Raw genomic sequence first — 14,715 nt, 5'->3', positions numbered from 1 at the left:
GGAACCAATCCTTCATATTTCAAAGGGAAAAAAAATATTAGCCTAGACTCAATGGAAAAAATCATATCCTATAAATCAGATGACATCTCTTAATCTATAGGAAGTGAGATGCATGCCACCTCGCTTTCTATGATTTTCCTATTCCTATGATATTCCTACCCTATGAAACAAAGGAGGCCTTAATCAAAAGAGTAGAGAATTCTTCTTCTTCGAGCTCGAGCTCCAGCTATGCTAGTGCACGCCTACATACTTTGCCTGTCAATAACTCGGCTTCATTATTAGGTCCACCTCTATGGTTTTCAGGATAATGCTCTGTCGGGCATGGAGCTGTCTGGCACCGGCCTCTGCAAAGGTTATCAGCGAGGACCAGTAGGCAGCCAGTCCACTGTCTTTAAGACTGAGCCACCATTCATGTTTGTTCTCTTTCTTTTTTTTTGAAAGAAAAGGCAGAACCAAAATCCCATTCATGTTTGTTCTCTTTCTTTTTTTTTGAAAGAAAAGGCAGACCAAAATCCCATTCATGTTTGTTCAGAGAGGAAACTGTCATGTCGATTATTTACCATGTTTCCTGCCATTTGCTTCTTTGTTTTCACATGACAATGAAGTTTTCTTCAGATTTCAGGCTCTTCGAGCACAAAATCACCAGCAAAACACGACTCAAGAACCAAGAGCAAGTGATCATCAGCATATTCATGCTCACAGCATGCGCAATTAAAAGCAAGTATTTCAAAAGTAAGGATACAGCATCTTCTCTTCTTCAAGAAAGATGGCAGTGACACAGCCAAAACATACCGACGACACGAGCAAAAGAATGCATCAATCTTTTGCCTCTACTCTCCCTACACTCCATCTAGGACCAACCACAAATTACCAGCTGGTCGCTTTTGAACAATTCATGGAGATGCAGGGTAGAGCACCAATCCTAATCTGAATCACAATGCTAGAGATGGAATTCTAATCCTCCAGCGCCACGTCTACATCGAGTCGGTAGTACTTTACAGTTGAACTCTCACCTCCCCACATCACTTCCCATGTGCTTGATCGGTCACACACAAGGCTGCTGCGCCGTCTTTAAATTAGTCTAGTCGGAAGAGTCGCCTATGTACCGGGAGAACATACCGCCTCGACCGCCACCCTCTTCATCACATCCGGGCAGGGGTCTCCACCGAAGTTGTCGGGGGAGATGGCGACGGCGCACCTTTGCTTCCCAATGCATTTCTGTTCAAATGAACACAAGAAACATCAGCAAGTAGCATAACAATGTGAACATGGGCATTCTGTAGCACTCCGGTGCAGAGAATTCAAGCGGTCTAAAACTACTGAAAGAAATTAACTGACCTCAAGAACAGTCTGTGACTTGGTCGAATGGCACTCCCCTTGCTCGAAACTTCCGCAAGTCCCAGAGGGCGTCCCGAAGCTTGCAAACTTGATGGCAGAAATAGACTGCCCAGGCGCGCATCTTAGATGCACCTTCGACCTGTGTAACTCAGGCTTAGCTTCCCCTGAGCTCTCAGTCTGCCAGTTCTTGATACTTGGATGAAACTCTGATACATCAGCACAGACGCTTGACACTGATCTCTTCACAAGCGAAATCTTCGAAGTATCCCCGCCAAGTTCCTCGAAAACAACTAACAGATTTCTAGATGGCTGCAACCAGGATTTTGGCACATGATACCTGAATATATCAGTTTGAACAATTTAGTCAATGCAGTACCAACAATACTTTACTAACGAGGGCAAAAAACAAAAAATAATTGGAAGTGAATGCTCCAGTTTTAATGGTGAAGGAAGACAAGTATCAAGCAGCATGATTTTTGATACTAAAAAAAGACGAGGCAGCGGGCTGATTATCTCTAATTCAAATGTTGTGGTAAATGGTCTTACCAGCGTTGTGTCGGCTGACCGCAACCTGCTTGACATTTGGTTGCCCGGAATGACCCAGTGTAACTGTAATTTTTGCAGTCCCCAGTTGCATATGCTAATGAGTACCGTCCAATGCTTTGTCCGTTTATCCAGATTTGTCCCTTACCCATGCTACCCATATCCAGAGCCAGAGGTTCATCACCACTTGGAGTATCAAAGTATGCCTATTAAAACAAGCAGTTGTAAGAGTGGGACTGAAAATATTATACCGCTAAAGGGTTCCTATCATAGATTGATTTTTTTCCTTACCCTATACCATGCCAATGGCATTTGGTTTTGTGCTATCAATGATCCTTGCATCCATTCAACTGAACTTGCACCTTCTAAGGAGTTCAGGTTCATTTGTTCACCTTTCAGACCAACCTAGAATGGATAAGGTACATTTATTTACCTTCTTTCTTACTTGAACATAAATTAGTCAACAACAAAGTTACTAGATGCTGCACTCACCTGATAGGTCCATGTCTGCCAGGTCAGATCTCGCGAACCTTCGTCCAAACCATGAAGCACAACAGGACCATTGACACCAGTATTCCATGTCTCGTAATGAACCCCGATATTCTACAGGGACAAGAATAGTTCAGTCATATATGCAAGATCATTAGCTGTAAGTTTATAAATTCATGCAGCGATGAGGGAACGAACCGGCAGCCCGCAAGCAACACTCAGCAGTGAAATTTTGTTAGTACCGGCACGAAGGTTAACATTGCCCTTGTATGAGATTCTTTTATCTTCCCTGGTTCCAGAAGCAGAACCTACACCAGAACAAAAATTATTTTATTCACTATTCAGTTTCCACAGTGCTGGTGTTGTATAGACAAGAGAGCAGTTTCAAGTGGAAAACCTTGTAGCTGTCCATTGATAAAGATATGCAAGGCATGGCCAGCAGATTGCACAGAGAGAGACAAAGGCTTGCCACCTTGTAGAAACTTCTCAGAGGGGCTTACATCCACACTACAATAATCATTTTAAGCATATTATGTTTCAGCATGAAAGGATGCAGAGGCCAGTGATAATCCTCCTTTTCTAAAACAAAAAGCATGAAAGACATGAACCTCGCTTTTTCATAAACAGAAAACGAAGAAAGTTTTACAAACAGATCAAACTCCCATGAAGTTGGATTTAGAGGCCTGTAACTTATTCGTGTGGCAATTACCTGGTCATGTACCAAAGATAATCACTGGTGTCTCTTGTGACGTTAAGCTGTTCCAGTAGACCAGTTGTGGTGAGCAATGGAGCAGCTGCCAGTGAACCAACCTCCTCATCATACCTCTCCCACATCATTGAAGAGGCCCCATCGGACCACATTTGCATTTGAGATGTCTGAACACCAACCTGTGGAGATAATAGCAGTTTGGACCAGCTAAACAACCTCCACATATAATGGATTGAAATAACAAGACCGGAGAACGACGTAATACCATACTCATAAGCACAAGTGGAACTTACTGTTGCAGTATTATAAACAACTGTTTTGCAATCAGGAAGGATGCTGATTGACCAAGGTGGTAGACTGTAATGCTCATTGTCGAAGACAACTTTCGCATGAGAGTTAGAATTATAGTTTGCGAGAAAAACTGCACAACCAGATGGAGATCGGTAGACATGGGCCTGAATTATAGGTTGTAGATGTAAGTGACAGATCAAGCCATATAGGATATATGCACTTCAGTGATGGGAAAAGGTAATCAAGACAAACCTCTTGCATACTTCCAAGGGAAGTCACAGTTGGATCAACAGAAACCAATGCCGGCTCACATAACTTAATAGCTCTATGAAGTTCTTTAAGATGTCCATACTTTGGTTCTCTTGCAAGTCCTGGTTAATAACAAAGCAGAGTTTGGGTAAGAATTATCTAGCCCATTTAGCAAAAATTCAATTATTTATATGTCAAAAGTCACCACCATGCTCAAAATAGACAAATAATAGATACAGATAGTGACCATACTGACAGCAACACTATATTTCTAAACTTACCATATTCATCAAGTGGAGCGTCATAATCATAGCTTGTTGTAATGAAGGGACCCCCAGCGGTGCGCCCAAAATTTGTTCCACCATGATACTTTGTTCAGAAGAAAAAACGTGAATATCTCCCCGCAGGAAGCTTCAAGAAAACTTACGAATGGTAATAAGCATATCTACAACTTGTTTTCTGTCATACCATGTAGTAGTTGATAAAAGAACCACCCTTCTGCACGAAGCGAGCAACAGCAAATGAAAGATCTTCAACTGGTCGTTTACGGATGGTCCCACCAAATTCAGTAAACCTACATTATTGTTCATATTAATGCAATTGTACAAAGAAACACTAGGATCAACAGAATCTAAATGATGAACATGTGAACTGCATCAATGAAAACTGTAGCTGTATACTTTTCACAGTAGATTGGATATTTCCCTCGAAAGAGAACTTACCAACCAGTCCAAGCTTCAGTCCACATCGTAGGCTTGGAAGGCGCATTCGGTGTAAATGCATCACAGTAGAAACCATTGCATGCGTTTATCTGTACAAAGGACAATTAAATGTAATTTGAACTACTAGTTCAACAAGTTCGACAAGATGTAGCATACAAACTGATTTGATTATAGTTGTAAAACGAGTCTATATTCTGTATACGAACTGGAACCAGGTATTTTAGAAACCTAAAACACTAAATGGAATGCCTTATGGATATAACCTGCACTGAGCTCACAGAAATAAACACGTGAACTTACATGACCAAAAAAGAAAAAGAAAAATACCCTTAAGAATCTAAGATGTCAAATAATCATCAGTTTGCTACATTTGCGCCATGATCCTTTTAATTCGGCATGGGACAAGATCAACATACCACTGGATCTGGTGCGTCTTCCTGCTTGCACATCACCCACGGCACACCGGTGTCCAATCCCACGGCCATCTTTGCCGCCCAGTCACTGTATGACTTGCCAGCAGCCCCAAACTCTTTCTCTTCTGGCCCATACTCATTCTCAATCTGCACTCCAAATAACAACAGCCAACACCATGAGCAACCAGGGAAAATACGCAGATTAAGACAAACCATGTTGACAAATGCTGAATCACTAACTTCAAGCAAGAAAAGAAGGCAACAATAAGCAGAGCACTTGCAACAAATGAATGAGCAGTTTCGCGTGTCATGGAAGAAAATTTATTCATTTCAGCGTTATGTACAATGGCAAGTTGGCAACTATCTCAACATGCAGTAAACAACCATGCCATGTCAAAGATTTGCATTTAGCTCGAAGAGAATGTTTATACACACTTGCCTGGGAAAGGATAATAGGGCCACCTTGGGAAGCAAAGAGCTCCTCGCTCTTCATCATCCCCACAATCTTCTCAGTGAACCCCTGCATTGCCGCCTGCAAAAACAAAGGGTCATTGCCACAAACCTAAGCAAAAGAAGACCTGCATCCCAGACAAGATCCAGAAATTGTGGAGGACTCCCACGGACCTTGAAAGGCTCGTTGTCCGTCCTGAAGCTGATGCCCGGAACATACTTGAGCCAGACCGGAAAGCCGCTGCATAAATTGCATGTGGACAGACACAAGTCAAGTGAAGTGAGTGACAAACAAAAGCAAATCACACGCATTCACCAAACTGGAAGCAGCAGCACAATGCCAGTAAATAGTGCCATTTCTACTGTGCTGGTGATTCATCTTAACAAGTGGTGGCGAGGAGTAAATGTGCATACCCAAAATTCCACTCCCCGCAAATGTAGGGACCGATGCGGAGATGCACGAACAGCCCGGCCTTCTGGGCCGTCTTAATGAACTTGACCAAATCGTACCTCCCCTCGAAGTTGTACTGCACCAAGCGAGAAAATTACCACTGGAATTCCACACCTCTTATAGTAGCAGCTCACACTGAATGTCTGAATGGTAGGTGATGATAAGTGTGGATGCAGTACGTTTCCGGGGGTTGGTTCGTGGCCGTTCCAGAAGACGTAGGTCTGGATCACGTCCAAGCCTCCGTCTTTCGCCTTCTGAATCAGCCCTTCCCACATCTGATGGACAGGAGCAGCGTCAATGGGCAGTCAGTGGTCGGTCAATCAGCCAGAGATTCGGAAATATGTGAACGAAAATCTAGTAACAAGCTACTATAGATTATTAGCGGTGCTGGGGAAGCAAAATGCCCCAAAAATGGTCGCAGGAGCAAGCAAAACGAGCAGCATTTCAAGAAAATCTACAAAAAAAGGAGCCCGCAAGGATAGGGAAATGTCGATATCTGTCGCTTGAAAGCATTGAGCGCAAAGCAAAGAGGGGGAAACGTACGGGCAAGCAAGCGGCATTTCACTTTTCTTTCATGGCAGCTCTACCAAGCAAGAAACCGGGAACCGCGCCATTAACCAGCCACACACGAAACCCCCGTCCCCTTCCCCGGAAAAAGCAAGAAAATGAAAGGAAAAGGAGACGGTCTCCGAAGAACGCAGCTGGGGGCTACCTCTGGGGTGCTCCGGGGGTAATGTATGGATCCCGAGAAGAGGATCCGCCTCTGCCCGCCGATGAGCACCGCCTTCCGGTCGTAGGTGACCGCGGCCGCCAGCACGGACGCCGCCGCCGCCGCCGCCAGGACGGCCAGGCACAGCAGGGCCGCAGCCGCCCGCCGCCGCGCCATCACTGTCCGGGAAGGCGGCGGTCGGAGGAGGAAGGAGAAGACAGCACGCGAGGACGGGCGCACGCAAATGCGCCTGTGCCTTGCGTGGTCTTCACTGGTCTTCTTCCCTTCCCTCCACCACCACCACGGACGGACCTGGCTGGCCTGTGTTTTGCTGGTGGGTTTCTTGGATTCTAGGATTCCTTGGCGAGGTTCTCGGGAGGAGCGTCGGCCGGTGGGGGCAGCGGCTCACTGGAGCTTTTGGCCCATCGTGATATTATAATCTCTACACCGAGCGAGCGAAACTGCTTGGACGGAGAGAGTGAGAGAGGGTGGAGGGAGGGAGAGGGAAGAAAAGAGAAGAGTCCCACCCACTGTAGGCGCGTGTGTGTGTGGGACAGCGCGGAGTAGTGGCGCTAGCAATGGTACAAACATGGCAGCTCATCATGCGATGCATGCCATGGTGGCCTCCCTCCCCGTGCCTGCGCGGTGTTGATGACCTAGATGGACGTGGCCAGCTCTGGCACGGCGAGCCACTGACACCGGGCTCGTCTTTCCGTCACAGAGCGAGTACACACTCTGTCCGTTTATCAAAAGGAGCTTCACAACTGCGTGTGTTGTGCCTGCTAAAAACATGATTACTGGCAACTATAGTAATTGTAAGCGTGTCACGCATGGATATTCTGGGTGTAGCCAAGATAAGACGCAGCCACGAGGCTGCAACGTACTACTGCTACTGTGCTCGTAGGTGTAGCTTAGGAGCTAAGCTTGGTTGCATCCAGCAAGCAATGGAGGCCATGGCCATGCGGTGCTCGTTGCGTGTTTGGCGCCGGAACCCGCTTTCGTCCCGTTCCAACAAAAGAAAGTGGCGAGTGAAAGCGGCAGCGGCTCTGCTGCCTCTTACACAGACGCCTCGCTCTCGCTGCTGCTACTTCCACATTGGGAAGCCTGACTGACTGGTTGGTTACCGGCCGTTTTGATGCAACGGGAACGAAAGAAAAGAAAAGAGGAAGAGAAAGAGAAAGGCATCTTTCGGTACGGCGAGGCCTCTGGACGAGGGCACATGGGACGAACGAGAGTGACCCAGCGAGCAGAGCGCGGTAGGTTGTAGAGACCATCCATCGCCGCATTCCTCCTCTGTGTGTCTAAACGGTGGCACAGGAGCCTAGAGAGAGCGTATGTCGTCATTATGCAAGCGCATTGAATTCACTCGTCGTGGCCGAGCGAGCCTGGAAATGCAGGTCGAGGTCAGGCTACGTTGCACCGATGTAGGCATGGTGTAGGCGTGTGTAGCGGCAGGCAGTGCAAGGGAAAGGCAAAGGCGTCAGTGGACGGACATACGAGGATGGATCGGACGAAGATGGATGCACATTCGCATCGCGAAGATGCACCCGAAACAGCACGCACGCACGCTTGCGCCCACCGATCCCTGCCCCGGCCGCTGACGACAAACACCAGAGAGGATGCAGCGCCTTTGTGCAAAGCGGGGCGGATTAAAAGGAGGAAAAGAGAGAGGTCGGAGGCGATTCATTAGTGGCGGCACAGGCGGCCCACCACGCTGTGCTGAACCAACGACCCAAAGCACATTTGCATGCACGGTGCACGCCGTTCCCCATGATCGGTCACCGCGGCCGTGTGTGTGCCGTGGCCACACCGTTTGCCAGCACGCCCCGTGATCCCGAGCCCCAACCACCAGGGCAGAGCAGAGCAGGGCATACCCATCCCACCCGCTCGCGCTCGCCTCGTGTCCGGGCGGGACGTACCTGCGCGCGCACGCCAGCCATTTGTGCCCATCTCCCCCTCCGCGTCGTGTGCAGTGCCAGTACTAGCGGTGCTCTCGTGGTGGCCTGGGCCTGCTCGGTGGCCGGCGTGGCGCGTCACGGCGCGCAGCGCCCACGCTCGGCGCCAAGGGCCGCCTGGGAACGGAGAGCGCGGCGGCATGGGGACGGCCAGGCGCGTGTACGTTCCACTGCGGCGCACGTCCAGTCATTGACCAGAGCATCCTCACAGGTCGCAACAGGACGAGGCGGTGCCGACGCGGCCGTGCGGTGCTGCCTGCGCGGCGATCGGTGGGCGAGGGTGCTCGATCGATCACTCGTAGGCGTCCAACCATCCGTTTCAAATGTATGTTGTTGTCACATGCACAGCGTATGCGCGCCTGCGTACGCCGTGTTGTTGCACGTGTACGATCAAACAGGGACAGTTGTGTGGACGCGTCGCGGTCGACGTCCGTGGTCCAGGCTCCTGAGTACGAAATATGGCTTGGGATTTGCTGGATGCGTCGGCACGGTCGTGGATGATTGCAGACTTGGAGCTGGGCGGGTGGGAGCATGGTAAAAGCGACGTGTAAATAGGACACGGCAAACGTTGTCACAGTGGCCGTCCAGGTGCAGGCCCGTGTTCCGCGCATGCATGTGGTGCTCCGAGTCAGCTCTTGACCGCCACGGCCACATGCCCGCGCAGAGGAGAGGAGCCCCTCCCTCCCGGGTCCATCGGGCAGGCGGCCCCCAACAATGTGTAGGCAGATCCATTTCAAACGCAAACTTACGCCGGGTTTAGGTCGCGACGGACACCAAACGAACGGGCGCCTCGTCCGCGTCGGGGCCGCGTGGCAGACGACCACCTACCTCTCACCCGCCCACATCAATGCACACGAACGGGCGGCCCCACTTGTCATCCACACGTCGAACGGTCGCCGTCCTTCTTTAAGTGGGAAGTATGGACGGGTCGTCGTCCACACTGTCTCACACCATCCCGCGTCCTCCTCGAAACCCGACAGCCCCAGTCCCAAACCCTAGGCAACACCTCGCCGGCCGGCCGCCCGCAGCCATGGGCCGCAAAGGCATGCACGACCGCGAGGCTGGTTCCTCGCCGGGACGCCGCCGCGGCTCGCCATCGCCACCACGCCGGGCCCCCGCACCGCCCGCCTTCTCCATCGCGCCCACGTTCACCGGCGAGCGCGACCGGCATTACGTCCGCTCGTCGGTGTGCCGCCGTTATTGGGAGACGAGGACGCCGCTCCCCTGGAGCGACGTCCATCTCCCCAATAACTGGCATCTCTTCGCTGACCGGGTCCCGATCCCGCCGGTCCCGACGAGCGGCCGTGCGCGCGACAAGGAGATTGAGCGCCGCCGCCGCCGCCTCCCCGACGACCTCTTCTACGACTGCAGGTACGCCCCGACTCCGGGCTCTGGGACACCTGCTTTTGTGACGAGCACGACACCAGGCGCGCGTCGTTCTTCGCCGGCACCTCGACGGGGCCGCGGCGGCCACGACAGGAGGGGGGGCGTACCTGGGTGCGCGGCCTGACGCTCACGTCGTCGCCTTCCCCCTCTCCGTCGCCACCTCCCCCTCCTCGCATGACAGCGGAGGAGGAGGCCCGTCTCCTGCAGCATGTCATGGACGACTCCATGAACACGCACGACGAGCGGCAGTGGAACGGCCTGGAGAAGACCATGGCCCTCTCTGCCGCCGGGGACGTCGCCTTCCTGGAGCTGCAGATGGCGGCCGTCACGGAGGAGGCGACGGAGGAGGCGATGCCGGCCGCGTTCCAGCAGCTGCTGGGCCAGGGGTGGGGCTGGTCCTGCACTGCTCCGGAGATGGCCGCCGGCGTGGGCGTGAACTGGTGCCCCACTCCGCCGCAGTCACCGGAGCGGGAGGCGTCGCCCCGGGAGGAGGTGGTGCAGGCACCTCCGGTCGTCCAGCCCGCCCCCGTCTACCACGCACCGCCGGCCCACCTGTGGACACCGTCGGCCTACGTCGACCTCGTCAGCGACGACGACGACACCGGCGGCCAGTGAAGACGGCGATGGCCACGGCACCGACGGGCACGGCAGGAGCGCGCGGGAGGCTTTTTTTATTATTTTTTATATGTTAATTATGAAACTGGGCATTTTAAGTGGCCGTGGAAACTGGGCCGTTATGTGGCCAACCCCTATATATGTTTTATGTTTTTTTAAATGCGTTTATTTACTTTTTTAGTTATCTCATTCTAGTTTTTATATTTTTTTATCCACGTCCATCCCGGACACGATTTGGGGTGCGGCCCCGCGGTGGGCACACGCACGACCCGTCCGACAAAGCCGGACACGGGCGAATCCATCGGAGCCCAAAGAGACAAAATCCAATCAATCCGGACGTCCGTTTGGGGTCGCGTGGTGGAATTGGCCTAAAAAACCTCGTTATTCTACTACTACTACTACTCCAGCATGTTTTACTACACCAGATGCCCCAGGCAGTAACACACAAAGCTGATAGCATACCACTAGATAGCACTTCCATGTCCAAAAGCGGATGGTCAAACAAATCTGCGTGCTCCAACCGGTCAAGCAAGCACGGCGCCGTGGTGTCTTTAGAGAGAAAGTGTGATCACAGATTCAGCATGCACACACGCGCGCGCGCGCAAGCCAACGGTAAAACAACAAGGAAAGTAAACGGTGCCCCTGATGAACCTCAAGTAAATAATGTCCTGCTCGTGTCGTGTGTATCTCAGGTCCCAGCCCGACTCGCGTCTGTGCAAAGTGGGATCCATCGTCCGGCGGGACGCAGGCTCTGCCCTGCCGCCGCACCCGTCGGCAGCAAATCTGGTCGGGATCTCGGCGCGGGAACTCGTCTCAGATTTTTTTTTTGAATGTTGGCAAGAGAACTGCCAAATTCATTGATCAGAAGAAGAAGTTACAAGAATTCTCAGAGGAGGAAAGCACTGAAAAAACAGTGCGAAAAGAAAAATAAATAAAAAGGACCTGTCGGCAACACCACGAACCCAAACTCTACCATCAATCGTGAACACCATCGGATCCATCGTCGGGATTCTCCAAGGTGACGTCCCCAAGAAGGAAAACGATGTTGAGAACACCGCCGTCACCCGATCTGGCACTGCCTGATCTTAGGTTTTCACCCGAAGATCTCACACCGTTGGGTAGGAAGGGCAAGCGGCTCCACAACGATACCTTCAAGGAGGACGACGACATCCGTGGATGCCGCTACCGCCGGCAACGACAATGTCGATGCATGATTTTCATCTGGAGCCGAGTCTTCCACCAACAAATCCAGGATCCGAGGCCACCAGCGCCACGGAGCATCACATCCCCATGCGAACACTACCAATAACGAGTATGTCGAAGCCGCACGCAGAAACTCGGTGAGCACACGCCAACCTGGCCGGTCCACATAGCCGCTCGCAGACCCTGGGCGAGCCAAGCCGGATCTGGCCATTCTCTATCTCCGTGCGCAGAACTGGGCGATCCTCCGCACCGCAGCGCACAAAGAAGGCAGAGGGAAAGCCGGACATAGCCGGTCCGCACCGCAGCACGCAGAACTGGGCAGGATCCAAGCCAAATTGTGCCGTCCGCACCACCGCGCGCAAGGCCAAGAGTGCTCGTGCTGGATCTGGTTTGCGCAAGCCTCGTGAAGCCCCAAGCAAACTGGAAGGCGCCACCACTCAAGGGAGCTGGCGTGTACGCACTTGAAGGAGAGACACCACCAGCAACCCCGACTCCACCGCTACTGCCTCCACACGCCAAAAACGCAGGCGACCCAGACACGAAACGCAGCCATCCGACTAGCAGGCCCGCGGCGCCAAACCATCCCACCCTGAGCGAGCTAACGGCCAGATCTGGCCGGCCGACCCCGTTCCTATGGCCTCAGAGGCCTCCTCGCGCCAACGGCGCGCGCGCTGGCACCCCCGCTTGCCCTTCCACAAGCCAGCAGAGGCCAGATTTGCCCCGACCGACCGCAGGGACCCCGCGCCTGTCGGACCCGCGACCTCCTCTCGCCGGCGGCGCGCGCTCCGCCACTCGCCGCCATGGCGCGCCGGGCAACGCCAGCCCTCGCCTTCGCTAAGCGCAGAAGCCCCGCGCAGCCCGCCTCGCTTGCAGGGGAGGAAAACCCGCCGCCGCTGACACCGCGCGTGCTTTGCCCGGCGGCGCTCGCCGGCGACGGCGGGGAGAGGAAGGCTGGAGGTGCGGCGGCGACCGGCGACTAGGGTTAGCGCCCGGGTCGCTCGCGGGGAGCGACACAGGGCTCGTTTCACTAGGCCGGTCTTGCCCGTAGATAGACGCTCTGGAACCCATAACTCGTCTCTGATTGAGAGAGACTGATCAGTGATCACCACCAGGTGAACAGCGTGAGTTTGCGCACTGTGTCGCGTGCAGGCCGTCTTCTGCTCTCCGGTCTAGAGGACCGCAGACCAGTATTTTAGCATGCCAATGGTATACGTGCGAGGCCGATCACCGTGTCACGCAGTGGCGAATCTAGAAAAAAATGGAGGGCGGGCTGGGCTGCCTGGGTCATGCAAATATGTGTTGGATTGGATTTGCAAGTAGTTGGGCTGGACCTTAAAACTAGTAGTAGAAACAAATTTTACAGTGCTGGAGGGGGGGCTTGAGCCTGTTAAAGGCCCCCAGTAGAATCGCCCCTGGTGTCACGTACGTACCCCATCCCATCCCATAGTTACATAGCTGGGTGAAACCAAGCTTTCACATTCATCGGAGGTTCTAGACCGTTAGATATGTTTTCCAGTGTCATTGGCCGTCGGAACTTGGGTTGGCTTGCTGTGAGCGTTGCATATTTCACCGGTCAATCTGGGCCGTTAGATTTGTCTTTTTAGCACTCTAGGTTTTGCCAATTTTGTTTATGCCACACTAAAAAATGATGTTTTACTTTTGTCACCCTTAGCTCTTGACAATGTATCACAATTGTCATTCCGTAACAAAAGTGAAATAATATCATTTCACTTTTGTCACTCTTAGCTTTTGAAATAGTATCATAATTGACACTCTAAAAATTTTGCTTTTGCCATGAAGATGTATTGTCAACAGCTAGGAGTAACAGAAGCGAAACATCAAAAGCTAGAGTAACATAAGAAAGATTGGCAAAAGCTAGAGTGGAAAATATAAAAAAAATCCCTTCATTTTATATGCAATGCTTCAATGACTTTGTTACGTGTTGGATATGACGGGCTCCCGGCTTGGGTGCGGCAAGCCGCACATCCTACCTAATACCTTTAGAAGCACATGATCATCGGATACATATGAGATACATGTGTACCGTGTACAGGCGTCAATGGGTGTTACCTACAAAGCTTGTCGTGACCCAAAGCCAAGTCCAAGCCAAAATGGCCATGGTTATCTATGTGCATCAACGACATGTTGTCGTTATTGCGCATGCAACTACGAAATGGTTCGCTCTCACCTTGATTACATGTGTGATGGGCGTCTGAAGGCTACTAGAATTTTGGGGTGAAGCAAGAGCATTGAAGAGAAGCACGCACCCATGAGCTCCTTTCCTTTCCCATGAAGCAACTGAGGTAGAGGAGGAAGAAGAGCCTGGGGAAGAACTGGATACATGACAACACAATGAGCTCACGTTAATTATCCCACTCGGGCTACTATAAATCGATACCAAGGACCAGATCGCCCAGGTTACTTTGGTCGTTCGTGCATGCGTTTCTACGCATTGGATGTGTTTGGTTACTCGCATGGATTTTGGGCACTTTGCATCTGTCGCCAGTAGAGCCTGTTTAAGGGTTTTCAGGCTCTAGACCACCTTCTGCACATTGTTTGGAACCTTGCATTGCACCATCGAGCATTTGAATGTCTAGCATCTGGTTGCTCGCGTATGTGCTTTAGGGGTGAGCAACTGCAAATCATAATTGTTTGGCTGTGTGCGAATTTTCCAATGTGCTCACCCCTTTTAAATGTGGCGGGCTTACCACCACACTACACAAGAACAACACAACAGCAAAGAACAACAAACACACATTAAGCAGAAATAAGCAACAACACAACAAATTCAGAACTAGACATACATGACTAAGCACGTCAGCAGCTTAGTAGGGGGTGTTTATGAAGGAAATATGCCCTAGAGGCAATAATAAAGTTATTATTTATTTCCTTATATCATGATAAATGTTTATTATTCATGCTAGAATTGTATTAACCGGAAACATAATACATGTGTGAATACATAGACAAACAGAGTGTCACTAGTATGCCTCTACTTGACTAGCTCGTTAATCAAAGATGGTTATGTTTCCTAACCATGGTACAAAGAGTTGTTATTTGATTAACGGGATCACATCATTAGGTGAATGATCTGATTGACATGACCCATTCCATTAAATTAGCACCCGATCGTTTAGTATGTTGCTATTGCTTTCTTCATGACTTATACATGTTCCTATGACTATGAGATTA

General features: G+C 51.1%; 1 protein-coding gene across 1 annotated transcript; it reads right to left on the bottom strand.

Moving 5' to 3' along the window:
• Nucleotides 1-675: 675 nt before the first annotated feature.
• On the bottom strand, nt 676-6,860 carry LOC125552743 (beta-galactosidase 5). The gene is made up of 19 exons (XM_048716413.1): nt 6,368-6,860; nt 5,835-5,930; nt 5,619-5,731; nt 5,379-5,445; nt 5,194-5,286; nt 4,758-4,901; nt 4,342-4,430; nt 4,088-4,193; nt 3,901-3,988; nt 3,623-3,741; nt 3,373-3,534; nt 3,080-3,258; nt 2,768-2,877; nt 2,569-2,678; nt 2,374-2,484; nt 2,173-2,286; nt 1,885-2,087; nt 1,339-1,675; nt 676-1,218 (listed from the first exon to the last, which is right to left on the bottom strand). Exons 1-19 carry the CDS (start codon nt 6,539-6,541, stop codon nt 1,099-1,101), a joined length of 2,535 nt encoding a protein of 844 aa, XP_048572370.1. The 5' UTR covers nt 6,542-6,860; the 3' UTR covers nt 676-1,098.
• Nucleotides 6,861-14,715: the final 7,855 nt, after the last annotated feature.

Source organism: Triticum urartu, chromosome 4 (assembly GCF_003073215.2).
Source record: "Triticum urartu cultivar G1812 chromosome 4, Tu2.1, whole genome shotgun sequence".
NCBI lineage: Eukaryota > Viridiplantae > Streptophyta > Magnoliopsida > Poales > Poaceae > Triticum > Triticum urartu.
This window is presented reverse-complemented; position numbering and strand designations above follow the sequence as displayed.